The 27,902-nt window shown below is 60.0% G+C and overlaps 9 protein-coding genes across 9 annotated transcripts; 5 read left to right on the top strand and 4 right to left on the bottom strand.

Annotated features, from left to right (window-relative positions):
* Positions 1 to 268: 268 nt before the first annotated feature.
* On the top strand, positions 269 to 1,471 carry A1Q1_01262 (uncharacterized protein; the record flags this gene model as incomplete). Its single annotated transcript, XM_014324335.1, has 3 exons — positions 269 to 1,113; positions 1,163 to 1,284; positions 1,341 to 1,471. 3 exons carry the CDS (start codon positions 269 to 271, stop codon positions 1,469 to 1,471), a joined length of 1,098 nt encoding a protein of 365 aa, XP_014179810.1.
* Positions 1,472 to 1,534: 63 nt separating this feature from the next.
* Positions 1,535 to 2,377, bottom strand: A1Q1_01263 (uncharacterized protein; the record flags this gene model as incomplete). The annotated part of the gene is made up of 1 exon (XM_014324336.1): positions 1,535 to 2,377. One exon carries the CDS (start codon positions 2,375 to 2,377, stop codon positions 1,535 to 1,537), a length of 843 nt encoding a protein of 280 aa, XP_014179811.1.
* Positions 2,378 to 2,957: 580 nt separating this feature from the next.
* On the bottom strand, positions 2,958 to 3,903 carry A1Q1_01264 (uncharacterized protein; the record flags this gene model as incomplete). Its single annotated transcript, XM_014324337.1, has 5 exons — positions 2,958 to 2,992; positions 3,033 to 3,123; positions 3,167 to 3,460; positions 3,535 to 3,590; positions 3,645 to 3,903. 5 exons carry the CDS (start codon positions 3,901 to 3,903, stop codon positions 2,958 to 2,960), a joined length of 735 nt encoding a protein of 244 aa, XP_014179812.1.
* Positions 3,904 to 4,037: 134 nt separating this feature from the next.
* On the top strand, positions 4,038 to 6,956 carry A1Q1_01265 (vesicle-mediated transport-related protein; the record flags this gene model as incomplete). Its single annotated transcript, XM_014324338.1, has 4 exons — positions 4,038 to 5,132; positions 5,192 to 5,342; positions 5,386 to 5,855; positions 5,907 to 6,956. 4 exons carry the CDS (start codon positions 4,038 to 4,040, stop codon positions 6,954 to 6,956), a joined length of 2,766 nt encoding a protein of 921 aa, XP_014179813.1.
* Positions 6,957 to 7,208: 252 nt separating this feature from the next.
* A1Q1_01266 (uncharacterized protein) lies at positions 7,209 to 12,254 on the top strand (the record flags this gene model as incomplete). Its single annotated transcript, XM_014324339.1, has 15 exons — positions 7,209 to 7,370; positions 7,427 to 7,540; positions 7,775 to 7,985; positions 8,034 to 8,163; positions 8,455 to 8,566; positions 8,608 to 8,754; positions 8,809 to 9,029; positions 9,126 to 9,669; positions 9,722 to 9,838; positions 9,889 to 10,637; positions 10,691 to 10,757; positions 10,805 to 10,984; positions 11,031 to 11,288; positions 11,353 to 11,579; positions 11,633 to 12,254. The coding sequence occupies 15 exons, from the start codon at positions 7,209 to 7,211 to the stop codon at positions 12,252 to 12,254; spliced, it is 3,861 nt and encodes a 1,286-aa protein (XP_014179814.1).
* A 1,803-nt stretch (positions 12,255 to 14,057) lies between these two features.
* Positions 14,058 to 15,547, top strand: A1Q1_01267 (alpha-1,6-mannosyltransferase; the record flags this gene model as incomplete). The annotated part of the gene is made up of 2 exons (XM_014324340.1): positions 14,058 to 14,356; positions 14,398 to 15,547. 2 exons carry the CDS (start codon positions 14,058 to 14,060, stop codon positions 15,545 to 15,547), a joined length of 1,449 nt encoding a protein of 482 aa, XP_014179815.1.
* Positions 15,548 to 15,688: 141 nt separating this feature from the next.
* On the bottom strand, positions 15,689 to 18,103 carry A1Q1_01268 (ATP-dependent RNA helicase; the record flags this gene model as incomplete). Its single annotated transcript, XM_014324341.1, has 1 exon — positions 15,689 to 18,103. One exon carries the CDS (start codon positions 18,101 to 18,103, stop codon positions 15,689 to 15,691), a length of 2,415 nt encoding a protein of 804 aa, XP_014179816.1.
* Positions 18,104 to 19,655: 1,552 nt separating this feature from the next.
* Positions 19,656 to 23,204, top strand: A1Q1_01269 (uncharacterized protein; the record flags this gene model as incomplete). The annotated part of the gene is made up of 3 exons (XM_014324342.1): positions 19,656 to 20,746; positions 20,869 to 21,178; positions 21,225 to 23,204. 3 exons carry the CDS (start codon positions 19,656 to 19,658, stop codon positions 23,202 to 23,204), a joined length of 3,381 nt encoding a protein of 1,126 aa, XP_014179817.1.
* Positions 23,205 to 23,410: 206 nt separating this feature from the next.
* On the bottom strand, positions 23,411 to 27,628 carry A1Q1_01270 (uncharacterized protein; the record flags this gene model as incomplete). Its single annotated transcript, XM_014324343.1, has 9 exons — positions 23,411 to 23,755; positions 23,837 to 23,901; positions 23,967 to 24,259; positions 24,692 to 25,043; positions 25,081 to 25,187; positions 25,319 to 25,581; positions 25,652 to 26,280; positions 26,340 to 26,598; positions 26,636 to 27,628. 9 exons carry the CDS (start codon positions 27,626 to 27,628, stop codon positions 23,411 to 23,413), a joined length of 3,306 nt encoding a protein of 1,101 aa, XP_014179818.1.
* Between the last annotated feature and the right edge of the window lie 274 nt (positions 27,629 to 27,902).

Genomic DNA, 27,902 nt, shown 5'->3' on the forward strand with positions numbered 1-27,902 from the left:
CCTCATACTCTCATGATCCTCCCTTTTTTTCGGACGTTTTCACAGTGAATAATTGGGCACTGTATGCATTGATCGAGCAAACGTCGTATCGATACCGGCATCCGTCCCCCGCGCGCACAGGAGTGCAGGAACTCGCAGGAATCTTCCCGCGATGCGTTGATTCTATTTGCCACCCGTTGCCGCTGTCAGGCACAGCCGTGCAGAACGGGAGCGGGGCAGTGCGGGGTAATCCGTTGTTGTTCGCTACAACGAGAAACACGGCGCCCACATGGAGTTTGACGTTGCACACTCCCCCCAAACCCAGATGGCGACTCCGAAAGTGCGCGCGGCGTGTGCGGCGAGTGTGGGCGTGCTCGCGCCCGAGTTGCCGTGCACGCTGGATCTGGGGGCTGGGAATCCGTTACCGACTGCGAGTGCGGACAGTAGTCCCACCTCCACCGCGACCACCGCGATCTCGCCGCACATCACATCTCGACCGCTCGAAGACGGCAAGGACGCGCGGCCAAGTTCCGCCGGATCCGCCGGATCAACGGTCTCGGCGGTCTCGGCGGCATCAGCGGGCTCGACAGCGGCAGGACCAGGATCAAGTAAAGCAAAGGCGAATGGAGGCAGCCCCAGTGGAGTTGGGGTGACGAAAGGTCTGAAGCGGGCGCGTATGACGCTCAAGACGGCCACTGAGCTGAGCCAAAGCGAGAAGGAGGACCTGTTCTCCCTCTGGAAGGCGAACATGGGCCACTACGCGCATCTCGACTACACGGACGCGGGCAAGTGGGAGGAGATGTACGACGCGGACGCGCGATACTTGGTGCTCCGGCGGTCGACCTCCACTTCGCCTTCCAGCTCGCCCCTGTCTCGCACACTGAAGCTGGCCTCTGTCTCTAGCAGGAGCGGGGGGAAGGAGAAGGACAAGGAGAAGGACAAGGACAAGGAGAATGGAGGTGGGGACGGGAAGGAGAAGGAGAGAAGAGACGAGGGAGCAGGCGAGGGCAGGAAGAGACGAAGAATGCGACGCCGGTCCAAGGACCAGGATCATGGCGAGTTACTCGGCTTCGCCAGCTTTCGCTTCGATACCGAGGAAACCATGTCGCCCCAGGACGCAGAGGTCGTGTACTGGTAAGCCCCATCTCGCCAGCTTGGGGAGGTGTGAACGAGCTGACCCCAGCTACGAATTGCAGCTCTCGCCGTGCGCGAGGGGGTTGGGGCTCGCGCGCCGGCTCATGGGCGCGCTGGAGGGGATTGGCCGCAGAAGGGGCATGGCGAAGAGCATGCTGACGTGTCTTGTCGGTAAGTCATCCATTGGGAATGCTGTGGTAATGGTAATGCCGGAGCTGACAACGCAGCCAACACGTCCGCTCTCGGGTTCTACGAGCGCCAAGGGTATACACCCGACGAGATCGATCCGACGCGCTGTGCTGAGAAAGAGGGCGAGGAGGCTGAGTACACGTACCGTATCCTCAGCAAGGAGCTGTAGAGCTGTAGCATCTATACATACATACTGCACAATGTACCCATCATGTTCTATCTGCGTATCTGCCTATGCCGCCTCCTCGGCACTCATGCGCGCCCTCCATGCCTCGAGCACGATCTCATCGACGGTCTTGGCCGGTCCGTCGACCGGCTCGACATTCTCAAACGGACGCAGGATCTCCTCCAGCTCAGCCCTGCGCCGCTTGTGCGCCTCGCCTTCTGGGTCAAAAGATGCCCACACCGTCTCGCGGAACGTCCAGTCCATTCTTACACGGGTACGTTTCCGCGTGGGCCGGGGCTGGAGTTCGTCCACGAGCCGACGGACAGGGGAGCGACGACGCGGCGTCAGGTCGTCTTCCCCCTCCTCGTCCGTGACCTGGATCGACGGAACATCGGACGCCCCAGGGCGTAGGGCGAGGAAGGCGGCCTTGCCGTCCTTCTCCTTCTGGTCGCGCGCCTTTTGACGCGCGCTGCGTGGACTCCGAGGCGCGGTAGTAGTCGCAGCGGCAGGCGTGCGTCGTTTCGTCGGCGTAGCCTCAACCTCGTTGTCGGAGTCCGAGACGTCGACGATCTCCCGCTTCTCCCGCCGCTTGCTCGGCGTCACGCTCTGCTTCAGCGGACTGCCCTTGCTCGGCGAGTGCGCATGCACGAGGCCGGTCAGGTCCAGGCCGGAGGTGTACTTGAACTTCTTGCGGGGTGTTTGGAACGGACTCATCGCGTCGGCCGTAGTCACTTTTGTGGGTGAGGTGGTCGGGGAGCTTGTCGCTGGTCGCTTTCGGCGTCCACTCGGCGAGGACGCCTCTGCGCTCTCGAGCAGGCGGCGCGAGGTCGCGAGCGCACTCTTGAATCGCGCGGGGGAGACGGAGGACAAGCGCTGCAGCGAGCTCTCGGCGAGGTCGTGCGATTGCATCCTGGAGTCAGTTTAAAGATGAGCGCATAACTTACCGCTCGCATCCCAGCAGAGCCGCAATGCCGACCAACGCTGGCCGCTCCTCAGGCTTGAGCTCATTGCCCTTCCCCGGCGCAGTCAGGTGGCGGAGCGTGCTGAGGATTTGTGTCGCGACGGGGAGCGCAGGGTGTGTCGCCGAGGGGAATAGCGGCGCCAGCTCGTTGGACGACATGGCCAGTGGTGGTGGCGGAGGGAAGGTGACGAAAACAAAGACGCCGTTGGACGCGTCGAAAGTCAACAAATCCAGGACGACTCTCGGTGGCAAATTCCGCACTCACCCCAGCCTCCCTGGAGCCAGCCGGTTGTGTTTGATAGCGCAGCGAACAGAGCAGTGGTGATAGCAAGACCTGTTGATGCATACAACTAGACTGTAATGACTGATAACTACGACAAAACCCTAATGCTCCTGCGGTCGCTTAGATCTACCCTCTGGGGACTGAGTACCTCTACCGAATCGCACATACGTTCGCCCCTCCTGCTGGAACTCTGCGCTTCCGGATCACTGGCGCGCGACAGGGGAAGAAGGACATGCTGATAGAAATTAGGCGGCGAGCGCCACTCGCTCTTCCTTGGCCGCTGAGGGTCAGCTTCGTTGTATGCGGAGTTGGCAGCTCACCTTCTGCGGGCGCCTTCTGTGCCGGCTCCGCTGGCTCCTCGACAGGCGCATCCGGGAGATGCACAGGCTCCGTCTCTGGTACATCTGGAATCTTGGGCTGAAAGTGTCAATTGAAAAGTTGCCCATGAACTCACCATCTGCTCCGCCTGGAGCGCCTCGAGCTCGCGCTGCACGGCCTCCTCGTCCTCGGCACTCATGCTGGACTGGAGCTCGTTGTCAATCTCCTTCTGGTACTCGATGCCGTCTCGCGTCTCGTCCATCAGCTTCTCGACGCGCTCCAGCGACATCTCCTTCTGCAGCTGCTTCAACACGCTGTTGCCCTGCTCGAGTCCATGAACGACCGTTGCCTGGATCTGCGTGAACTCGATCGTCGTTACGAGCTCTTGCAGCGTCTGGAGCTGTTCGTCTGTCCGGCTCAGAAGCTGCGTCTGAAACTTTCGTTGCCGCAGCGCGGTCAACGCTCGTCGCTGGCGTCAGCTCGCTGGACACGAATTCAGCTCACCTTGTCACCCTTCGCCAAGGCTTCCTTCGCTATCTCCTGCTCTCGGTCGAGGACGACTTGAATCTGTTGTCAGCTCAAATCACTCATGCGGCTGCGTAGCTGTGACTTACCCGCTTCTGATACTGTTTCAGCTTGTCGCGCTGGTTCTTCAGACTGCCGCGTCAGTTGATTGCCGAGGGCGGCCAATGACTGGTTGGAAGGCTCCGGGCGGTCGAACTCCGAACCCGGGTCAAACTCACTCAAGTACGGCGCGGTCGTGAGCAGTGATCTTGGGGCCGGGCTGGGCCATGCCCATTTTGACGAGTGCGGCCTGCCATACGCCCATGGTGGATGATGTTGACACAAGTTGAAGCACTGGAGATCGGTCATGACCGGGGCGCCAGACGGCCGGGACTTTATCCAGCCAAGCTTCGGCACGTCACTTCCAATCTCGATCTTGGATGTCCTGGAATCGCCATCACCCAGACGTCAGCACTTGACCATCCTCCATCGCCCAACCGACCATGTTCTCCGGCGTGAGCCTGTCTGACAGGCTCAAGGCGGCCGTCAACCAGCTCGAAGCGACGGGAAGCTCGCTGCAACAGCGTGCCCTGACCGCTGCTCAGCAGGCGCAGACACCGCCTCTCGACCGGAAGCCCAGCAACCCGCCGCTCGATCGCAAAGCCAGCAACCCCGCCACCGCTGCCAAGGCAGACGATCGACCACAATCGCCTCGCTCCCCACCACCGACAGGAAGCGCCTCTCATCTCGCGGACTCGGCAGTCAGCGGATTAAACGAGCTCCGAAGAAGCTTCAGCAGCTTCCGAAATTCCCAGGAGGGTTCCCGTCCAAGCAGCGCCGACATCGAAGCGGCTGGCAGGGCACAGAAACGCAGCTCCAGTCCGCTGAAGAAGACAGAGGCTGAAAGGGCCGAGGAGAACAAGAAGGAGCCGGAGGAAGAGAGCAAGCCCGACGAATGTGCGACGAAAGCCGATGCCAAAGATTCAAAGGACAAGCCCGAGCTCCTCGCGCCTCAGTTCGACCTCGGCACACCCAACACTTCGACTGCCGTCAGCGGTCAAGCGACTCCTGCGCCCGCAGAAGCATCTGAAACGGCTAAGACCTCGCCTCCGAAGTCTCCGGCACCCGAAAAGAATGAAGAGGCGGAACCGGCGCCCGATACTGAGGTCAAGGAGGCTGAGGCGAAGGCTGACGCAGCCTCCGACGCCCCGGAGGTCAAGGTGGACTCTGAATCCAAGGCGGCTCAGTCAACACCTGCTGCTGAGCCAGCTCCCTTTGGCGGGGGCAAGAAGAAGAAGAACAAGAAGGGAAAGAAGGGTGGCAACGCTGGCGCCGAGAAGGCGGAAGACCCGAAACCGGCCGAGGATGCGAAGACCGCCGTTGAGCCCTCAGTAGAGTCCGCCGTTAAGGACGAGACTCCGGCCTCTGTTGAACCAACGGAACCCGAGAAGGTGAAGAAGGACGCCGCCGAGGAGAAGCCAGCTGCCAAGGTCGAGGATGAGGTGCCCGCGCCAATACGGCTGCCAACACCTACGGAGGACGATCCGGCCAAGACGCTGGCGGACACTGAACGTCGATTCGAAGGTAGGACTTGTGACGTAGACCGGGGAGCTGACGTCTAGATCTGTCCAAGCGGTATACTGAACTCCTGTCTCAGTCATACGCGGCCAACAAGGTGCTCAAGGAGCTGACCCCCGTGGACGGTGGCATTGCCGACTCTGACGCCCTCGAGGGATGGGTCCGTATGGTCACTGGCAAGGTGGACATGATCACCACGGAGCTGACCAGATTGCAAGACAAGATGAAGCGTAAGTTCTGGTAGAGTTGGTTCGAACTGACATCCAGTGCAAGAATCGCGCATGCAGGAAATGCGGGAAACGCACAAGCTCGAGTCCAAATCGCAATCCGAGCTCGTTGATCAGCTCCGCTCTCAGCTTTCTTCTGCTGAGTCAACCCTCTCGAAGGGTGCCGACGATGCTGTGACCGTTGGTCAGCTTCGGGCCGATCTCGCCAAGGCGCAGACCACGATCAAGGAGGAAGAGGAAAAGCGTTCAAAGGCCATCAGCCTGCTCAAGACCGTGCGCCAGAAGCTAGTCAAAATCGAGAAGGAGAAGGAGGAGATCGAGAAGGACCGAGCAGCTGAGCGCGCGGAGCGCAGCAAGGCCAACGAGGAGCTTGAGAAGTCCAAAGCCGCGCGTGAGCGTGAGGTCAACCAGCTGCGAAAAGGCTTCGAGAGGGAACTCGCCAGCGCCAAGGAGCGTGCCGAGAAGGATCTCGCTGCCAAGAAGGCTGCATGGGAGCTCGAGATGATCACCACGAAGGTAGGTTGCGAAGGTCGGTCATTTGGCTGACTTCAGGCTGCGCACTCGAAGGAGATCACTGCGAAGAACGCCAAGATCACCGGTCTCGAGACGATAGTGAAGGAAATGCACGCTAAGAACGCGGAGCAATTCGGCACGATCGAGTCGCGGCAAGCCGACGCCGAGTCAGCACGAGCTGAAATGGAACTAGCGCAGACGCGGACGAAGGAGCTCGAGTTCGAGCTGCGTGAGGCGAACGAGCGCATTGCTCTGCTAGAGGATGCCTCGCGGCATGAGGCGGCGCCGGTCGTCGCGCGAGAGGAGACTGCGCCCGGCACGAGCGCGGCGGAGGTGCAGCGTCTGCTCGCTGAGGCCGAGGCGCGGTCCGAGACCAAGCTCAGCGACCTCCGTGCGAAGATCCGCTCGCTTGAACGGGAACGCAACGAGCTCGAGGAGGACTGGGCCCAGAAGCTGGGGCAGCGCGTCCGCGAACTGGAGGCCGTGAGGCGCACGCTAGCCGAAAGGGATGCCGACGCTGCGACAGCCGCTGCCGCACGGAAGGAACGGGATGCGCAGATCGACGCGCAGGACGCGGCGAAGCGTGACCTCGAGCGGCAGATCGTGGAGCTGCGGGCGGCCGTCGACGAGGCTCGCGCAGATGTTGCTGTAGCTCTCGAGGCAGAGCGTGCGGCGCGGGAAGAGCTCGAGACCGCGCAGAGCGGCACGGGTGCACTCCAGCAGCAGCTCGACGAGAGCCGGCAGCAGGTCACCCAGCTCCGTGCCACAAACAAGACCATCCGCGATGAGATGCGCAAGATCCAGAGCTCGGTGCAGCTGATGGAGCGCCAGCGCAACCCGGGTGTCGGATACTGGGCTCAGGGCTCGAACGCTCCCACCCCTACTTCTGCTGCCAGTGACAAGCAGACGAGCGGTACTGCCTCGCCTACTCCAAGCGGGGACAGCAACAAGGACGAAGAGGTCAACCTGGAGTACCTCCGCAACGTCATCCTGCAGTTCCTCGAGCACCGCGAGATGCGACCGAACCTCGTCCGTGTCCTCAGTGTCATCCTCCGCTTCACCCCGCAAGAACTGAGGCGGCTCGAGGCTAAGCTCAACTCGTAACCATTGTATCGTGCCATGTATAGATAGACTAGAGACAACTTGCTGCTGGAATCTTGAATGTTGCTTGACAACCTGGTCGCTTATCAGGGCCAACGGGCAAGTCCGATGACTCACTACGGAAACGCATGTGGGCGGGTACGAGTGGAGGTGGAGGTCCCAGTTGAGTCGATCACGATGGAGCCTGATATTTGAGTCGGAGCCTCGGAATGCTTCTCCTTTGTCAACTTTCATTCCCATCTCACGGAATCCAGGATGGCAGCGACGCAGACAGAGTTCAAGAACACCTGGCAGCCGCCAAAGACTGAGCGCATCCCGAATGTGAACCTCGACACTGAGCCCGAGGACTATGACTTCAACTTCATGTTCGAGCCCAAGGTCCTGACGGGGCACAGGGTCCAGCTCCGGCCGTTTGTCGTGAGTTGCGCACCGTCTCTCTTGGAATTAACGCTCAGCCCAAACTTCACGCCAAGCTGCTGTATGAGGGTACGAAGGCGCACCCTGAGGTCTTGACGTACATCCCGAGTAACGTGAACACGAGCGTCGACGAGGCGTGTCAGTTCCTGGAGGCCGGGCGACGGAACCCTGTAGGTCTTGCTTCCGTGGACTAGAGAGAAGCTGACAGCAGGCCGACCTTCGCCACGCCATCTATGCCGCGCCGCTGGACAATCAGACGACTGCCCCGGAGGACTATGTGTTTGCCGGCACGGTGACGCTGATGGAATGCAGCCGCGCGCACATGATGGGCGAGATCGGGTGGCTCATCGTGCTTTCGCCGTTCCATGTGAGTTTACTCGGCTGTTGTCTGAAACTGACGGCAGCGCACATACGTCACGACGGAGACGGTGGGCCTGCTGATGCACCGCATCCTCGATGCTCCGGAGGATGGTGGCCTGGGCCTTCGCCGTTGCCAGTGGAAGGCCAACTCGATCAACGCTCAGAGCGCTAAGACGGCCGCCCGCATGGGTTTCACGAAGGAAGGCGTGCTCCGTGCTCTCATCGTGCTTCCCGAGGGCAAGATCGGCGTCAGGGGTGGGTACGACAGCTGGGATGGGGAATGCTTCAAAGCTGACAGAACAGAGGGCCGGCAGGGCGTCGAGAACGCACAGTGCATGGTTCGCGACACGTTCATGGCGAGCGTCACCTGGTATGAGTGGGAGGAGGGCGTCAGGGAGCACGTCGACAAGCTCATGGCCCGTGGCCTCGAGAAGTGAACTGCAACTGTTTTCCTCAGCACTTCTGAAAGATAGATAGAATACTAGACGCATAGAACATGTGTCTATAGCTTCCTTGAACCGTCTCTTGCTGTCATGCATGTATTACGGAGGGATCAGTGGCAAAAGGAGCGCCATAGGGAGGGGAAAGGGAAGACACTCCACCCTGGATTGTTTGTCTCCAGGCACGGTCATGATACGCGCCCAATTTGATGCCGCCAGTTGACGCGACCAGACTTCGGGCGAGGAAGGTCATGTAATGTCCTCGACACTCTATACTCCACCAGCACTCGCATTGTCTTCCTTCCCTCGCGGGATCTCGTCAACATGGCAAGAAGCTTGTCGCGCAGCCCTAGGCGGCGTGACAGCACGGAAAGCGAAGATGAGGGAGACCGCTCCGTAAGTTACAGTCTGGCTGTGGTGCACTAACTTCGCGTCAGATTAAACGCGTGAAACTCGAGAGGACAGCGGCGACCGAGGATCCGGAGGACGACGCAATGGACTACGATCCTTCCGATCTCGATGACGACGAGAAGAATGAGCAGGCTTTCAATGCAGCGCGCGCTAGGAGGGGCCGCTACATGGGCGTGAGTGCAGTGGAGCCAGCTTCATAGGTGACGCCCCTAGCTGACCAATAACAGACTGTGTCGGAAGCTGGAGTTCTCAAGAGTATCAATCTCGTGAACTTTATGTGTCACAAGAACTTGACAGTGCAGTTCGCGCCGCGCTTGAACTTCCTCGTCGGTCACAACGGCAGCGGCAAGAGTGCCGTCCTCACCGCCGTCGCAGTGGCCCTTGGAGCCAAGGCGGCAATCACTGGTCGTGGCCAGGGGATAAAGGACTTGATCATGCACGGTGCAGAGTAAGTGATTCTGTGCGGTTAGAGACTGACACTCAGCCGCGCGATCATCACTCTCACGATCGCCAACAAGGGCCCAGATGCGTTCGAACCCGACAGGTACACCGACGACATCATCATTGAGCGTATCATTGATCGCAATGGTACTTCGCAGTACAAGTTCCGTACGGTTCGTGGCGGCAACATCATCGAGAAGAAGTCGATCGAGCTCAAGAACATCATGAACCACTTCAATCTCGACATTGACTCTCCGCTCACGCTCCTGACGCAGGACGCCGCAAAGTCGTTCCTCGCTACCACGGATGAGCGCAAGCTGTACTCGTTCTTCCTCCGAGGTACGAACCTCCAGTTTCTGGCCGACTCGTACAGCGCTACCCAGTCTACGGTGCTGAAGATGGAGCGTGAAGTTGCTGCTGCCAAGGAAGCCGAGCCTGGTCTGGAAGCCAGGGTGAGGCGCCTGGGGGCGCAGATCCAGGTGGCGAGAAGAGTGGCTGATATTCGTCTCGAGCACGACCGATGCCGGAGAGAGCTCGCGTGGTCCTATGTCATCCAGAAGGAGAAGGATGTCGAGGACATGACGGAACGACTCGACCAGGAGAAGGAGAAGCTGAAGCAAGTTGAGGAGGAGATTAACAAGCACAAGGTACGCCATGCCAACTTCCCAGGATACTGACGACAAGTCCAAAATTGCAAAGCTCACCGAGGATATCAGCGAGCTCGAGACCGAGGCTCAGGAGGATCTTAACGAGATTGTGCCTCTGAAACTGGAGAAAAAGGACGCGAAGAAGGAATTGGCGAAGGCGGAGTCGGAGGTAGAGATGGTCAACGTAAGTCTCCGCGCCCTCAATGATCTGACCCGCAGGAATCAATCGAGGAACTCAGGAGCGAGATCAAAAGGAAGAAGGCCGAGGTCGCCGATCTTGACAAGAAGATTGCTGCCAAAGCCCGTGATCAGGGCTCTGCAGTGGACCCTCAGATGGAAGCGCTCCGCGATAAGATCAAGCACCACCAGGGCCTTCTTCAGAACATGACCCGAGCTCAGCCCACGAAAGAGAAGGAAGCGAGCGATGCAGAAGCTGCTTGTCAGGTGGCTGAGCAAGTTCAGCAGGCCAAGGCGGCTTTGAGAGACGAAGCTGCCCAAGCTCTGGATCAAGCGCGGAGGAATCTGCAGCCGTTTCAGAGAGCATCCCGCGACGGTCTCGAGAAGTTTGGTAACAACATCAGACTGGTCATGGATCGTATCCAGAAAGCGACCTGGCGAGCTGGGACCCCGCTCGGACCGCTGGGTCGATACGTCCAGCTCGAAGATGAAAGCTACCGTGGCGTGCTCGAATCCTTCCTCGGAGGTCTGATGAACTCCTTCGCTGTTCGATGCGATGAGGACCGCTTGACGCTTCTGAAGATCCTTACCGAGTGTAGTCGTGGTACCAACGGGTACGCTGTCGCGGGGATTGCAAGCAAGTTCCCGCCCGTACTGCAGTGGCGAGGTGACATGTTCGACTACTCGCGAGGTGACCTCTCATCGAGAGGAGAGACTATCCTTAGCAAACTCAAATTCTCCAACGAAGAGGTGCTCCGCATCTTCATCAACCAAGCTCGCATTGAAAGGGTGTTTGTCGCGAGAACAGCGCATGCGGGCAAGGACCTGATCGATCGGCTACTAGGTTCGAACGTGAGCGACCAGATTACGGTGCTCAGTGCGGATATGAAGAACCAGACGGGTCGAGCCAAGTGAGTACAGGTCCGCAGTCCACGGCTAACGGAGCAGCATGACGCAGTTGAACCCCCTGCCCAACTGGAGGGGCCCGGGCCTGTTTGTCAGGGACACGGAGGCCGAGCGCCGCAACCTCGAGGGAAGAGTTCAGGTTGCCGAGCAGGAACGCGACAGAGCTCTCGCCGAGATGGATGCTGCTGTCCGAGCTAAGCGGGATGCGGACGGCAAACTTCGGGCTGCAAACGTGAGTCTTTCAAGTTGAATGCGCTGACCAGCAGCAATCTTTGCAGCGTCTCCAGGAGGGTCGCCTCAAGATGGAACGATCACTCCGGCAGTTCGATGATGAGCTGGAGAAGCTTCAGCCGACGACTGGAGACGCTCTGATCTCGACACGCTCTGAAGTGGAAGCCGAGATCACTGATTGTGAGAAGCAGTTGGCCCTGCAGGAGGGTGCTCTCAAGCGCGTCATGCGAGCTCAGCGGGAAGCTGAGGACAAGATCAAGGAGCTCGATGAGAAGCTTAACAGCGGAACTTATCGGCAGAAGAAGGTAAGCTCGCAATTGCCATTGAAGCTGACGTTGTCAGGAAGCCATTAACGAGATGATGGTGCAGCGAACTGAGCTTCAGCAAACCATCAATATTCGCAAGGAAGGTCAGAAGCGTTATGAAGGGCGCATCACTGTGATGACGGCTGAGCTTGAGAAAGTTCAACGGATGGCTATCGAGTGGTCCGTCAAGGCGGAAGGCTTCGGTGATCGCGTCGAGACCACGAGGACTTCCGAGGCCATTAAGAAGAACAACGACTCGCTGGAGAGGCAGCTGAAGGAGGCGGAGAAGCAGTGAGTAACTACAGCCGGTTTCCAACTGCCTTCACCCGATAACTAACGCTCAGGACAAACATCAACCTCGACGACCTCACTGCCAACTACGAGGAGGCCCTGCAAAAGCTAAACGAGTCTCGCACGAAGATCCACGGCGTGGAGACGCTGGCTGCGGAACTGAAGAAGAATGTCATTCAGCGCCAGACCAAGTGGCAGGAGCTCCGTCACCACGTCGCGGTGCGAGCTCGCACAGCCTTCATTGCCAACATTCACAAGCGTGGGTTCGATGGCCGTCTCGTTTTCAACCACGACAATGAAACTCTGTCTCTCCGTGTGCAGACGAACAATGTCGGCAAGGAGACCCAGGGAGGCGCGAGCCAGTACACCAAGGCGCCCATCAATCTCTCCGGTGGTGAGCGGTCGTACTCGACCGTATCCTTCCTGGCGGCGCTGTGGGACACGTCCGGTAATACAATCCGCTGCCTCGATGAGTGGGATGTGTTCCTGGACATGGTCAACCGCAAGATTGCGTCTAACCTTCTCATTGAAAGCGCGCGTGAGAGTGATAACAAGCAGTACATCTTCATCACGCCCCAGGACATGGCGGGCATGACGACCAAGGCGAACGAGAAGGTGATCCGTATGTCGGATCCTGTGCGCGGACAGCAGACGCTCCCCTTCGCGCCACAATAGCAATGTGCGTGAAATGAGGAGTGAGCGCGGCGGAGGACAAATGTACGATAGGCAGACTTTGTATTTGGCATGTATGCATTGGGCGAATAGCGTCCCGCTGTGAGTAAAGAAGCTCTAGTGCAGGAGTGCGGAGTGGTGTTGGACCGCGGGTGCATGTTGATGAGGGGATGAACGTTTGTTGATTAGCCTTTTGGGTGAATGGGTTTCTGGGTAGGAACAATTCAGGCTGACACAAGCCCTGCAGACGTGTGCCCTGCGTAATCCCTGCGCCCCTGATGTCATATCCTGCTAGCTCTGCTAGCTCGTCGCGTCTCGTCAGCCGCCGACGTGGTTGGCTGCATCTGTTAGCCCATAGATAAGACCACATGGAGCGGCCAGCTTGCTTCCTGAACGTTGGCGCGCGATACGTCCGAGCGGACTGCCGAACGGACAGTGCGCGGCTGCGGCGCGGTTTGATGGATCTTGGAAAGTTCCTGATATAGCGACTGGGCAGTGCGAGTTGGGAAGTTGGGAATGCGGCGACTTGCGCATTCACTGTTTCTTGAAGTTCGAGCCTGTGGCTTCTGGAATGTCACAGTCATCGACTGCGATGGCTGTAGCGAGTTGCACGCGATACGTAGGCATCTCTACGAGGGACCTAGCCGGAAAGGGAGTTAGGATCCGGAAGCGATGGCAACGGTCGCTGCGTCTGAATCAGAAACACGGAGCCGCGATTCTTTTGCACTGCTATCAGGAGCGGTGGAGGAGCTTACGTCAATCCAAGACTACCTCTGTGGGCTCAGTGGGACAAAGTTGGCCTGAACATTGACTACGGGGTGAGCCTGAGCATGCATTCCCGCAGCCATCACATGCCGCACCGAAGCCCCTTCGGCCCCTTGTTGCCCTTGTTCCCATACCCTCCATCCGAGTTCTACTCCGTCCTGCCTTTCTCACTAGCTGGTATCTGGAGAAAGCTACGGGAGTCGCAGGAATCACAGGAGGCACGGCATACCCCTGTCGTCGCAGCTCCGAGAGATGAGATCGTCTCCGTTCCTCGTTCCTCTCTCCCTCCACCTCTGCTCTCTCATGCTTTACGCTCTGACTTGACGCCTGAGCTGACCATGCCCATCTTGGCGGGTTTCGAATGCACCCCGCCGACTCTCATAAGCCTGACTTGCTCGGCAGTTAGGTTTCTGATGTCGATGTCTTTCGTTTCCTTCTTGACCACTCACCATTACCTGCCGGCCAGCGGCACAGCCAGCGCACGCGTGCACGCCCCGTCGCGCTAGCCTTATCTATCGACAGCGGAGGTGCGAGGTAAAAGTCCAAAGCAAGAACGGAACCCCTCTTCGGCCGTTTTCTCGGCGACAGGCGCAAGAAGGTGACAGACTGCCCTAACGCCATCAAGGAATAGCTCGGGTTGAGCGCAGCAGCAGCACGACATTCAGACCATTTATTTCGGCGACCGCAGCGCGCAGCCCGCCGATCGGCACTTGGGTCGTATTTTTACGCGTGCGCGCCCTTCTTCGCGGCCCTCGCACCGCTGCACCTGCAACCTGCTGCAGCTCACAGCGTGCAGCCTTAGTCTGCGTCGTCTGAGTGTCTCTTCGCTCCGTCCATTCTACCACCACTTTGCTGTTTGGCGACCTCGCCGCTGAGTGTGCTGTCGGTTGAGCGCACAACGCTCCTTCCACCTCTCTTCCCTACCTCCTTGCTGTCTCGTCGCCCTCTCAAAACAGACATCGACCACTCTAACAGCTGCGACTTCCGCAGCAGTGTCAACACCAACACGACCCAAGAGCTCCAGCGATCAGACGCTCCGCAATGTTGCAGCACAAGTACGAGCTGCTCCCTGGCGGCGGGACGCAGAGCGAGCGCTGGGTGTACTCGCGCCAGAAGCAGCTGTTCGGAATGATGGCTCTGGGCACAGTCCTCATGATCCTTGGCTTCGGCTTTGCATTCAAGGAGTGGCTGTGGCAGTCGGTTCCGACCCCGCTTGCAGAGGCGAAGCTGGGCGACTGGGTCGGAACCGACGGGCTCGGGCGGAAATTCTACGAGCTTGGACCCAAGGCGGACGAGAGCTACCATATTGGCTTCGTCGAGGGATATGAGGGCACGACGGAGTGAGTAGTTGATCTTGCAGGGCAATCTACGTGAGCGATAGTGTAGAGCTGACGGCCAGATTCTTTGTCAACCTGTGGCAATTCACGTCGACGCTCATTCCCGATTCGCTCCGTGGCAGGTTCCAGGCTGGGATTCATGCGCACCTCCCGCCGTCGCACAAGTCGATGTATCTGGCCCCGTCGGGGCAGGACATGGAGGCGCCGCTGAAGCCGATGTGGGACTTCAAGACGATCTTCCAGACGGACAAGAACGAGACGAAGACGGGCGCCAAGTGGGTCGAGGACAATCCCGGATGGACGCTCGACTTCTACAGCGACGACGCTGCCGAGCGATTCGTGCGCGAGACATTCCCTCCCGCCGAGCCACCAAAGGATCACAACGACCGTGACATCCAGGACGTCTCATGGACGTGGCACACGCTGAACCGGGGCGTGCTCAAAGCCGATTTCCTGCGCTACCTTCTGCCACTGGTGAAGGGAGGCGTATACGTCGACACGGACACGACGCCGACCGAGCCCATCTCCGAATGGGGCCGGCACGAGGTGCACTGGCTAAACGTGAACCGGACCGACGGGCCGGGGTGGCGGCAAAAGTTCGAGGGGCGGGACGCGGCGATTGTACTCGGCATCGACGTCGATGTGCACTCTGACCTGAACTGGCAGCGCAACTGGCCCCGACCCCTGGGTATCTGCCAGTGGGCGCTGGCGAGCGCGCCCTCGCACCCCGTCATGCTCGAGGCGGTGCGTCGCGTCGTGCGCAACACGGCCTACGTCTCTGCCATGCACGAGTACGAGGAGCAGAAGAAGCAGCTCGAGGACGTCGAGAAGAGCTTCCGCGCCGCGAAAGCGAAGCTGGAAGAAGAGGGCCGGACGGCACTCCAGATCGATCGCCCTCTCGTACAGCACGACAGTCCCCATGAGGAGACCTTTGACCACCTCTCCGTCATCAACTGGACTGGCCCCGGAGTCTTCACGGACGCGGTCATGGCGTACCTCCTCGCCCGATATCGAGTTAGTTGGAAGGACCTCCGCGGCATCACGCGCCCAACGCGGATCGGCGAGGTCCTCATCCTCCCTATCACGGCGTTCAGCCCCGGCGGCCACAAGGACTTTGGCGCCGGACGCGTGGGGAACCCGCAAAACGCCCTCGTTCACGGGTTCAAGGGAAGTTGGAAGAAGGAGGGCTGGTAGCCCGGTCAGTAGCCAGCAGTAGTGTATTAGTCTTACAACCTCACCCGGCCCATGTCTGCTGCCGCTGCTCGTAGATATGCTGTGCTGTAATGGAAATATGCATCTATGGAAACACCTGAAGACCAGAAAACACCCCTCTGTCTACTTCTTGCCCTTCTTGGGCCCCTTCTTGCCCTTCTTGTCGAGGTTGACGCGGACCTTCTTGGCGCGCATACCCTCGTGGTCGAACGCCGACTTGGACTTTTTGGCGCTCGGGGCCGTCTTCTTGCCTCCATCGGCGGCGGGCGCGGCCTTCTTGCTCTTGCCCTTCTTCTTGGGCTGGAGCTTGGGCTGGTTCTCCGTAATCTTCTGGGGCCTAGAGGCCTTCTTCGCATTACGAATCGCCATGGCGGTGGCCTTGCTCGCGGCGCGGTCTGCCTCGTCCTCCTCGCGGGCCATCTTTTTGCGCTTCTCGCGACGAGAGAGGCCGTCATACTTGCCGTGCTTCTCCTTCTTCTTCTCGGCCTGCTGCTGCTGCTGCTCGAGCGCCTTGCGCTCGCGGCGCGACAGCAGCTGCTCCGTCGCGCCCTGGTGCGCAGACTTGCCCGCCTCTTTCGCGGCCGCCTTCTCCTTCTCGCTCTGGAACCATGTGCGCGCCGGGCGAGAGTAGATCTCGGCCTCGTGCTCGACCATGTTCTGGCCCTTGCGCAGCTCCATGTCCGCCTGCCGGAGGAGCTTCTCCTCGCGCTCCTCGGCGAGAACGGCGGAGATCTCCTCCTTCAGCTCATCGAGCTTGGCAGACATTGCCTGCACCGCCTCGGGCGGGATGATGCGGTGGCGGATCTGGTCCTTGTCGCTGCGCTTCATGACGGCCTTGAGCATCTTGCGGTCCGGCTCGCCGACTAGCGAGATCGACCGTCCCTTGCGTCCGGCACGCGCCGTTCGTCCGACACGGTGCACGTACTGCGCCAGCTGGCCCGGCATGTCGTAGTTGATAACGGTCTCGACACCCTTGATGTCGAGACCACGCGAGGCGAGGTCGGTGGCGAGGAGGTAGTCAACGCGGCCGGCCTTGAAGTCGTTGAGGGCGACGAGACGCTGCTCCTGCGTCAGGTTACCGTGCAGCTCGGCGGCGACGAGGCCGCAGAGACCAAACACGACACGCATCTGGTGCGCGAGCGCCTTGGAGCGGAAGAAGATGATCGCCTTCTCGTGAACAGTACGCTTGCAAAGCGTGAGAAGCGCCGGAGAGCGCGTCTCCTCGGAACGCACACGGACAAACTCCTGCGTCAGGCCAGCCGCCGTGTTGCGCTCCTTGTCGACGAACACGCGCACGGGGCGGTCGAGCGAGAGCTTGACGAGCTCGTCGACACTGTCCGTCATCGTGGCGGAGAACAGCATTGTCTGTCTTCCGCGCGGGCACTGGCGCACAATCTCCTCCAGCTCGTCCGTGAATCCAGCCTCGAGCATTCGGTCCGCCTCGTCAATGACGAGAATGTCGAGCGCGCCGAGGGTAAACGAGGGCGTGTTCGTCAGGTGGTCGATGAGACGACCCGGGGTCGCAATGAGAATGTCGGGAAGCGTGCGGAGGGCGTGCGCCTGCGCGTTCAGGGAGAGACCACCGACGAGAAGAGCGAATCGAACATCGAGGCCTCCACGCTCGGCGAGCGCCTTGCCGACCTGCTCGCACTGCACAGCCAGCTCACGCGTCGGACACAGCACGAGCACACGGCACGCGGCACCTCCCTTCCCTCGGTCGCGGTACTGCAGACGCTCGAGAATCGGGATCATGAACGCCGCAGTCTTACCCGAACCCGTCACGGCGGATCCGAGAATGTCACGGCCAAGAAGAGCGAGCGGGACGGCGCGGGACTGAATCGGCGTAGGGGCGTTGAAACCGAGGCTGCTGAGAGCGCGGAGGAGAGGGCGGGAGAGGTTCATCGAGGCGAAAGTGGTAGGGAGATCAGACTTCTCCTTGTCGGCTGTCGGGTCGGCGCTGAAGAAGGCGTTCTTGCGCGCAATCTCAGCCTCGTCCTCCACGGACTCGGCGTCAGAGTCGGAGTCGACATCCTCGTCCATCGCCTCATCATCGTCTTCCTCGTCCTCCTCGTCGTCCTCCTCGTCACCCTCGGAACCGATATCGATGTCGCCAGAGACGTCCATCTCCTCGTCCTCCTCCTCTCCGCTCTCTCCATTTTCCTCCTCGTCCTCATCGCTCTCCTCGTCCCCCTCGTCCTCATCGTCCTCATCGTCCTCATCGTCCTCATCGCTGCCCTCGGCCTCCTCCGCCCGTCTCCGCTTGCGTTCCCGGAACGGGGCGAGGGGCTTTCCAGTCCTTCGTGCGATGATGTCGTCAACGCTAATCGCCTCATTTCCGCCCTTCACCGTATCCGTGCCGTTTCCCCAGAGGTCGAGAGTACCGGGTCCAGCACCGCCGAGGTCGAAAACAAAGTCAGTGTTGAGCTCGTCACTGGGTCCGCCCTGGTTCTGGGCCGATCCGCCCTTCTTGGACGACTCAACCTCGAGAATCGGTCCCTCGTCGTCCGAGTCGATCGTCCCGATGAAGTCGAGAGGCATTCTGGTGTCGCTGTTGTTGTTGGGTGTGCAACACGGCTGATGGCGGCGAGAGCGTCATGAGGGTGGACTTCTGCTCGCAGGAAATTCTGGAGTCACGTGAGCCCCGGGAGGCGGCGATGGAGGATGTGTCCGCCGCTGCCGTCACCGCCCTCGACCTCCACCGAGATAAGCAAGTGACGCTGCAAGTCAGCAACGGCCACCTCGACAACGCCTAGACCTCTTCGACGAGCTTGAAAATCTTCATTTGAGAATCTTCATCAGTTCATCTCGGATCGGCAATACCAAGACAACCTTCGCACCTGCGGATCGGCCCACCCGAGCTTGCAACCTGGGTTGTTGGACATTCGAATGTTGTTTAGCTGCCCGTCTTTCGCAGTGTTTCAACTGCACGCACTTTCGCCCCCTTCCTCCTTCTGTGATGGTCACGTATCATTGTCCATCGAGCGAAATCACCATCAAACATCCAGTTCTGAGCCGGGCTCCGCGATTAAGCTTACAGAACATGACTCACAGCTCCTGATCCAAGCTTATTGTCAGTGCGGCTTCCGGTCGGCCAGCCTTGGCTGGGAGGCAGGCAGACAGAGCGCCACGGCACACCGTTATGGGAAACCCATCGCACGGACCGGCGCACGTCGCCTCGTCCCTAAAGCTTTGCGATCACGATCGCATTTCCGTCGTCGACGCACCTGGCTACGGCGGCCCCAGCGGCGTCATCCGCTGCCGCTATGCCGACCTGAAGATCGGAGCACACCAGGGCGCTTGGACGCCAGAATGCCAGGCGCTCCAAGGCATCAGTGCTCCAAGCTCTTTCCCCAGCTCCCAAGCTTCTAGACCATGTCCTTCAAGCCAGACCTCCCACGCCCAACGACAGCAACAGGTCGGCGTGATAGCGTCAGGCATACGGTCCAGGACCCACGAGATAGCGACCCTCGGAACGTGAAGCAGTCTGAAGCGACCGAGGCCTGTCATGCGCATTGTTCACTGGTTCTCTAGCCCCTTGAAACCACCGGGGTTATCTTGCCTAGCCCTCGGCTGGCTCGCTCTATCTGCACTCCCTTCTCGCTTCCCTCTGGGCGCTCTGGCGCTCTCCGGCGCCTCTGCATCAACAGTCTCACAGGACGCCAGCGCACTCACGCATGACTGACCACTTTGCCTCTCCCACTAAGTGTCCACACGCAGGAACAAAGCAACCATCAAGCTAGCTCCGAAACATCAGCGTCGAGGACAAAGGTACACCACGCTTGCCTCACCCTAAGCTCCCGCTGAAATCGTGATCGCTCCGACGCCATCCCCTACACGCATGTCCTTTCCGTCCTGATATCTTTTCCTGAGGTGCTTGGCCTTACCAAGCCTGCGGCTCGCGCGTCTCGCCTGTTCTTTGCTGAGCCCACTACTGAGCAGAGCGCTTTGACCCTTCCAGTGTTCACGACATTACCTCCTCAGCTGTTACATTGTCGCTCCTTCGGTACAACAACAACACTGCGCCAACCAACCTTAGTCACTCTTTTGTCCAGTTGTGTCAGCCTTCAAAAGGCTCATTATAATAGCGACGATGTCTTCTTCGACGTCGTCGAGTCCGCCTAGCTCCCCGTCATCGCCGTTGACGTTGGAAGGTTTCCAGCTGCTGACCGCCCAAACGATCTCTGCCCCAGCACACGGTCCTGGAAAGGGTCCAGAAGATATCGAAAGCTTCACCAGCAATCGACCGAACCCTGTCCGTTCCCTCTCTCAAGATTCACAAGGATCCTTTGGCTCTCGAGGACATCGCATCGCGGGACGGGCGAGTGTGACACTCTTGCGGGTGTCCGATATCAAGCTCAGCAACCGATCTTCTTGGAGTTCGGCGACATCCTCGCCCCCGCCTTCGGCTCGTAGCATCATGCCGGATAGCTCGCCACCTAGACTGCCGCAGACGCAAACACAGACCTCTCCGTCTCAGGACACGTACACGCGAACTCGCAGCATTGCTCGAGCCAGCCGACCACCAGCGTTGCCGTTGGCTTCTAGTTCGCACGATGGGCTGGGCGGTGCTTCTGGTTCGCCACCTGACCGACTCTTGGTGAGGGCCCCGACGCCTCCCAAGTCCCGGCGGCAACGCACGTTCACCGTTCCTCCAGATGCAACAGAGCCTCGAGGCGCTTCCACTGCGGCTCCCGCCACCCCTACTGCACCTGAGCCGACATCGGCGCACTCGCACCGTAGCTTTGCAACGTTTGGAGGGGACCGCGAGGCAGAGTCTCCCAGAACTAAGGATCCGCCTCTGCCAGCGCCTCCATCGGTTCCTCACCGAGCGCCATCCCCGCGGGCGAGGCACCAGTCACTCGACACCCGCCAAGCACCGATTCCACACCCTCCACGGCTCAGTTCCATCAGCCATTCGGGTGTCCCCGATCTGCCCAAACTTCACGTTCCAACTCGGACCTCCTCGCTTGCGACGACGGGATCAGGGGTGGCCGCTGGCAACACAGCACACGTCCAGATTTCGAGCCGGCATCAGACTCGCCCCAGCAAAGCGCAGCACACCAGAGACGACAGCGACACGCTGGGTCCTTCTCCCTGGGCCAATCGGCGCGCTCGGGGCAGCAGCGTCTACGACAACGCAGGAGGGTCAAAGAGCTGCATAGAGCTCGTCAGGGCGCTCGAGTGAGTTGATCGCCGCAGGTTGTAACTGACCCACAGCAACCCTCTCGGACATCAGCTCGAGCCCGCCGACGAGCACGATGCGCTGACCGAGTCTCCCTCTGTCGATCATAACATGATGTCAGAAAGTGGGCTCAGCATCGCCCCATTGCTCCCCCGTGCATCAGCAGACTCATCGCTGCGCCCATCAGTGTCAAGCGACAGCGGACATACGCGGCCCATTCTCCTCCCGAACCCGCAAGACGTGGTGCGCCTCCCGCCAGTTCAGAGCCTTCCCCAGCGCTCCAAGCCGCGCGTGCGTATCTCACAGTCGGTCGACGGTCACTCCCTCAGCACTGCGACGCTCGAACAACAACAAAAGGCGCTCCTGATCCGCCGCAACCGCAAGCTCGGGCAGGTGCTGGGTGTGTCGCTCCCCGAGTCCGACGTGGGGCAGTACGTCGTCGAGCCTTCCGTCGCAAGCACGACTGTGCTCACGAAGGTCGAGGCGTCGTGGCCGGAGAACCGCGGACCAGAGTGGTCTCGCGACGACTGTGTGCCACATCTCGCGGACGAGGAGGACCACGAAGACCGCATGCCGCGCCGCACGAAGAGCAAGCTGAGGCGACCGATCGAGGCGGTGAAGGTGCCGGAAAACCTGCAAGTGTACGTCAGTCGCGAGACGAGTGTGACGGAGACTGTGGCGCCTGCCACTCACAATCCGCTTGACAGTGCGCCGAGCAGCCCGCCATCGACACCCCCTCAGACACGCGAGGAGGCTATCCGGGCCCGCCGCCGTGCCCAGCTCGCAAAGCTGCAGCGCATCCTGGGCTCGCCTATCAGTCCGCGTTTGGTTCTCGCGCCCGACGACGATGTCCCCACCTGTGGTCCGGTGCGGTCGCCCTCCGAGACTTCTCTCGGCAGTCCCCGCCTCCCCCTCCGCGAGCGCGTCAAGAGCTTCGTAATCCCCAGCCCGATCTACGCTATGAGCGAGACGGAGCGGCGGCTCGCGCGCAAGCGCGCCTCGAAGCTCGAGCACCTGTTCGGCGACGCGCCGCCGACCGAGATGATCTTCCCGCCCGTCAAGCACGAGGCGGCGCACAAGCACGCCCTCGACAAGATCCGGGAGGGAGCGCCCACCGTCGGCGTGGCAATGGGCGTGCCCGGCATCGAGGAGAATAGGATGTTCATCAGCACCTCGCCCGCAGCGGCTGTCTACCACACCCCCGAAGAGACGTTTGAGGGGTATCGCCACTCGCTCCTCGGCCTCATGAACCTCATTGAGCACGACCAGGTCCGCCTCGCTGCCATTGTGGACCAGCTCGAGCCGCAGCTCTACACTCTCCACATCCAGAGCTCGCTCGCGCTGCAGATGGGTCGCCACCCACGTCCAGGACTGGGACATCCGGGACAGCAACAACGACCCGCTCGCACTAACCAGGCGAGCGGCCCCCGGCAGTCGCACCACGGCGACGTCGTGCTCAACCCCGGCCCCACCACTCTGCAGAGGAGGAGTAGTGCTCCGCCCCTCCCCAGCTTTTCTCGTGCGAACGGAGCCCCAGACGCCAAGGGCACGCCTGCCAACGGCGCTGCCAGCTCGCATGGCCACGGTCCCCGAGCCAGCGTGCACACCCACGACCCAGGCCACGGCCGGCAGGGCAAGGGGCACACGCCTCACGCCTCCGTCTCATCCACACACGAGCGGCACGAGCGACCCTCGCTGCAGTCTCAGCGCGGCCACGCAGACCCGTTCAGCGAGTATCTGCGCTCGCAGTCGGCCGAGTCGCGCTTAGATATCTCAGCCCCCCACGAACGTGAGGCGTCTTCGGCCACCAACTCGACTGTCCGCGCCGCTCCTTCTTCTCTCGGTCACGGAGGACACGAGAAGGACAAGGAGGTTCTGAAAGACAACCCGAGGGAGAAGAAGGGCCCGTACGGGACACACGCGACCTCGCCGCGCATGCTGAGCGGGTTCTTTGGCAAGCCAAAGCAGGCAAAGGGGCATATGCCCCACGGCTCTGTGTCTGTTATGAACCTGTCGCGGATCCCGCAGCAGGCCCACCCCGCTCATGCTGCCCACCCACCCCACGCACCGCACCACCCCCATCAGCACCACCCTCAACACCCGCAGCACCCTCAGCACCCGCAGCCGCAACACCAGCGCGAGACCACGCAAGAGAAGGAGAAGGACGACTCGCCGCCCGCGGCAGCGCGCGCAAAACGGGGCCGCAAGTTCTCAAAGCTCTTCAGCAGTCATCCTAAACCACCCCCGCAGCCCATGATCCTTCGCCCGAATCCGTTCTACATCCGCCGGCAGACGCTGGACGGTGTGCTCGCCGAACTGAGGCGCAGCTTCCTCCTCGATCTCGACCATGGGCGGCTTAGACCGCACGACGCGCATATCCTGCACGACATGCTTGAGCTTTTGAACCACATGCGCGCGGGCTCGCCTTGGGCCGAACTCGAGGATTCTGAGTGGTAAACATTGGGGCGTATCGACATTCCTTTTCATCATCATCATCATCAAGCAGCTGTAGTTCTATCTTTTGACAGAATTCTATATTTTTCCGTGTGTTCGAACGAGTCCCCGAGGAGAGCGCGAGAGAGAGGAGGAAAGCCATGACTACCGTATACATCGTGTGTAATCCTACATTTTATGCAATATGCTGCTGTGTTTTGCGTATAGTTTTACAAATGAATCGCGCTGTCGCGCGCGAGATGCTGATCGTGCACGTGCACGTCCTCCTCCATGCCGACAAAGAGGTCCTCAAAGTCGCGCACGGTCGACTGAGAAATGACACCGAACGCGTCCTGCAGCAGCCCGCCGAGGTAGTCGAGCTCGGCGATGACCTCCTGCATCGCGAGCGCATAAGCGAAAAAGAGCAGGTGCCGACCGCCACCACGGACGGACCGGCGCTTCACGACGTCGAGCGAGCGGATCGCATCGACTAGACGCTCGCGCGAGGCTTCGGCCGGCGGCAGGTACGGCGGCATCGGGGTGCGGAGATCGAAGCCGGCTGATAGGGTATAGAACTGCCGTTAGTTGTTCAGAGCGCCATGATAACTTACGTAGAGGATGACATTACCGGCCATTTCTCGTTGCTCGCGATTTACGGGAATGATGAACGCCTGTCGCACGCTCTGTCTGTCAGCTTCTCGGCTTGCGACGTTAAGCCCACCTGGTCCCACTCATGTCTCGTCGTCACGCAGCGCATGCTGTGCAGCTTATCGAGCATTCGCTCACAGCTGAGCAAAACCTCATGATAGAAGTCGAATGGGAACGGACCCTTGAGACGCGGCTCGTTTGCCGCATGCTGCAGAAGCCCGCGCAGGTTTGCGAGATGACCTTGCAGGTGCAGCTCCATCGCCATGAATTGCCGAACCCCGCGACCCAGGTGGTGGCGTTCTGCCACGGTCGGCAGGATCGGGGACGTCTCCGAGGGCGTGTCGTCCGAGTCAGGCTCATCGAGCTCCTCCGTCCCACGGCTGTAGGCCGTCACCAGCTTGGAGTAAAGATAAGAGAGGTCGAGACAGAATCTGCATGTCAGCTAGTCACGATTGCATTAGAGCTTACTCGGAGAGACCCGTCCGCAGCTCTCTACGCGCGGTGTAGGGCCACCAATAGCGAGATACTATTCCAGCCCAGATGACGCCGGCAGTCACACCAGTGACTCGACGGAAAGCGATCGTCGACGGCTCCAGATCCTTCTCACGCAGGTTGTAGGCGTAGAGGCACGTGAGGTTCTGTCGTCAGCTTCATGGCGTCGGCGAGCTCACGTATGTAAGAAGAACGAATCGTCCTGCCTGCGCATAGTTGGGGTATTGCGTGATGATGTAGAAGCAAGGGAGCGAGAACAGGAAGCCGAAGATGGGCAAAGCGACGGCGTTCTCCGGGAAAAGCGTGCAAGCAATGACGGCGACGACACCTCCGGCGCTGATGGTTAGCTATCTCAGAGCCTCGGAGCTTACATCGTGCCAACCACTCGGAAGAAAGACAGGAAGTTGGTCTGGCCAACGGTTAGACTCATGCTGGCGAAGAACGCAATCAGCGCCCACTCGCCCCGGAACTTGAGAAAGGTGCCGCGGGTGGACTCGATGAACGCAGGCGCAGCGAGCATGGCTCCGGCCACGCCAGTCTTGATCGCGTATCGCATGTCAGGCTCGCTGAGACGTGCGCCAAACTCCCACACCCCCTGGTACAGCTTGGACAGACCCCTCAGGTTGGACCGGCGCGGCGTCAGGAGTGTACCACGCTCGTCACGCTTGTTGCGGGGGAAGAGCGCCGGCTGGAGCTTGCTCGGGTCGATAGGCACCAGTTTCTCTGTGGCAGGTTAGCCGGAGTATCGTCGCTTACTCACGGAATTGCTTGTAAATGAAGTTCTGCTTCTGGTGTCTGCGACGCCACGGGTTGACGTAGGACCGTACTTGCTCCATGGCTGTGAGACGCGGAGCCTCCAGGATCTGTCTGTCAGCTGGAACGCACTGTAGAAAGCTCACATCATTGACGGTGTCGAGAAGAAACAGCAGTTCTCTGGCAAACTCTTCCAGAGTGAACAGGTAGCTGGGGTTAGTTCAGGATGCTCCCTCGTCACTCACAAGTAGACCAAGAAGACAACTTCGTTCGGGCCATCATTAGCGTCGTGTTCTGCATCTGGAGCTCGCCCCCCGCTTCCGCCGTCCGTGTCGGTATCGCTGTGATCGGAGTCGTAGATGCCTAAGCGGCGGCGAGGACCCGCATAGATGCTCTTGATTGCACGACTGCTAGATCGACTGAAGTTGGACAGAGCGGTCGCCACATTGGCTCTCAGCTCTGGAATGTTGGTCGACTTTGCTGCATCGGGGTTCTCCGTGATGACAGCCTCCACAGCATCCAGTCCGTAGTCGCAGCGTTCCTGTATGTTAGTTGAGATTCGGGCCGCCACAACTCACGACCAGCGTGTCGAGATCATCTCCAGTGATGCGCTGCAGCTGGAGGAACAGGTCAACGCTCTGCGTTACATCTGCCTCGCGTTCGACCGTGACTGCCGGCAAGTTGTTGAGGTCGCCGACGACTGATGGCGATACCTTCTGACGCTTCTCGGACTGGTCGATCGATATACGTCCATCGATGTGTGCTCTGAGAAGCGCCTCCTGAACTCGAGTACTGCTTCGCATGGCGGCGAGATGCTGCGCCAAACGAGCCATACTACCAATGGCAGCTTCGTACAGGTCAATCTTGATACCACGCATGCGCGGGTCGATGAGGCGCTCGTGCTTGGCGTCGGCAAGGTTTGCCTTTAGAGACTTGAATGCAGCACCGTGCGACTTGACGGCGTCCGCAAGAGGCATGCGATTCTCCTTGATGACCGTCTTCTCCAGGAGGAAGGTCGACCCGAGGAGGTCCAGGAGGGTTGAGAACGAGTTCAAAGACTTGGACATGGAGTTCTGCAAACGTGTCGTCGCTGACCTTGGGTAGATCAGGAAGCAAACCACGTTTGTGATGCAGGCTCCGATGAACACGATCAGGAGCACCTCCTTCAGCTTGATCCAGCCACCTTCCTTCACGATGACAGTGAACACTGTTACAGCGGCCATCGAACAGCCTGATGTCAGTTAGGCCCGAGCATTGTTAACTCACCTGTGTTGAAGGCTGGGTTACCGACCCAGAGCTTGGCCCAAGCAAGTCCTCCCATCGCACCGCCGACGCAGAGAATGCAGACAAGCCAATCGCCGAGCTCACTAACCCAGTCCCATCGGCTGCCGTGAGATGGCGAATAGTAGTCGAAAAGCGCTACGATCCCGAAGGATATGAGCGACACGACTGCAGATAAACTGGCCAAAATGGCGCAATACCGCGTAGAAAGGATCATGTTGCCGAGAGTTCGGGCTGGGTTGAACTACGCTGTCAGCTGCGATAGAGGTCTAGCAGCTCACGTATACGACAATGGTGGCCACCATGTGCGCCGAGTATGCCGGGCGAGGATGAGGTCTGCCGTGCACGTCTGTTTCTGTTCGCATGCTAAGCAAGTTTGACAGCGCTGGGACGAAAGTGAACAGGGACGCGATGAAGTATGCCAAGCCACACTTGAGAACGTCTGTCAGCCATGGTGGCTGCTTCCATCGCTCCTTCCATTGCGGTGGTCCCTCTGCCACGTTAGTGCAACAATAAGATAGGTGATACACACGTTTCGTTGGCGTAGTCGGTGGCAACTGCGGAGGGCCAGAAGGCAGCCGAATGTGCTGCTGCTCAGTCGCCCCATAGCGGATCGAGATCGGCGAGCGACCTGCTGACGGTGCCTGGGGCTCCTGCGTGTCTCCCATGGCGGTCGCAAAGCTTTCCATGACACTGTCCATAGTCGGGGGCGAGGTCGATAAGATGCCCGACATGGAGGGTTCTGACATTGCGGCGTCTGCCAGATCTGCCGAGGACAGGATGGGGCTCTGTCTGAGCGTCGATCGCGAAGCTGTTGCTGATGTTCGCAAGGCCGCGGCCGGTGACGAGCCGTCTCGCTTCCGTGCGTTTGACGGCCCGTCTTGGGGCGATGGGATCATGAGGTCAGCCAAAGTCTCCCAGTTGGCGAGGTAGTCGTTTTGGGGCTGGACTCGGCTGCGCGATGAGGGGACGTAGATGGAGCCGGGTAAGCTCTGGCCTAAGCCAGCGCCGGGTGACGGTGGTGGTGCACCGGCTGATATGTGCCGTCTAAGGACGGGTCGTGACACTGGTGTGGACAACCAGCTGCCGTCCGCTGCTGAGCCAGGGGCGGGGAAGGTGGCAGTCGTCGGGGTGCGAGGAAGGCCAGCCCTGCTGGAGCCAGCTGCGGGCTGGCCGTCCTCGTCGAACTCGAACATGGACGAGTTGAGGCTCGGAGGGAGCCTGCGGGCCCTCGCTATCGGCGAGCGGGACGGACTTCGTGAGCGTTGCGGCATGACTAGTGTACAGAGCGATGAGTTGACATGTGACGGCCAAGTGATGCACCTTTTGTCACGCGGGTGCTTCCGCGGACTACCTCCACCAGGACCACACAAACACCTCTGCGACCATTCAGTACAGCCCTGCAGGCCAAGCCAAGGATCTTGGAACGGCACATGCCAAAGGCACAGGTGGCTGGCGGAGGCAAATTGTTGATCTCCGCCTGTACCCCGCGTCATACGGTGACCACCTGGGCATCTTGGATGCGAGCTCGCAAGCATTGTCTGGTCC

The sequence above is a fragment of the Trichosporon asahii genome (assembly GCF_000293215.1).
Source record: "Trichosporon asahii var. asahii CBS 2479 unplaced genomic scaffold scaffold00050, whole genome shotgun sequence".
Classification (NCBI taxonomy): Eukaryota; Fungi; Basidiomycota; class Tremellomycetes; order Trichosporonales; family Trichosporonaceae; genus Trichosporon; species Trichosporon asahii.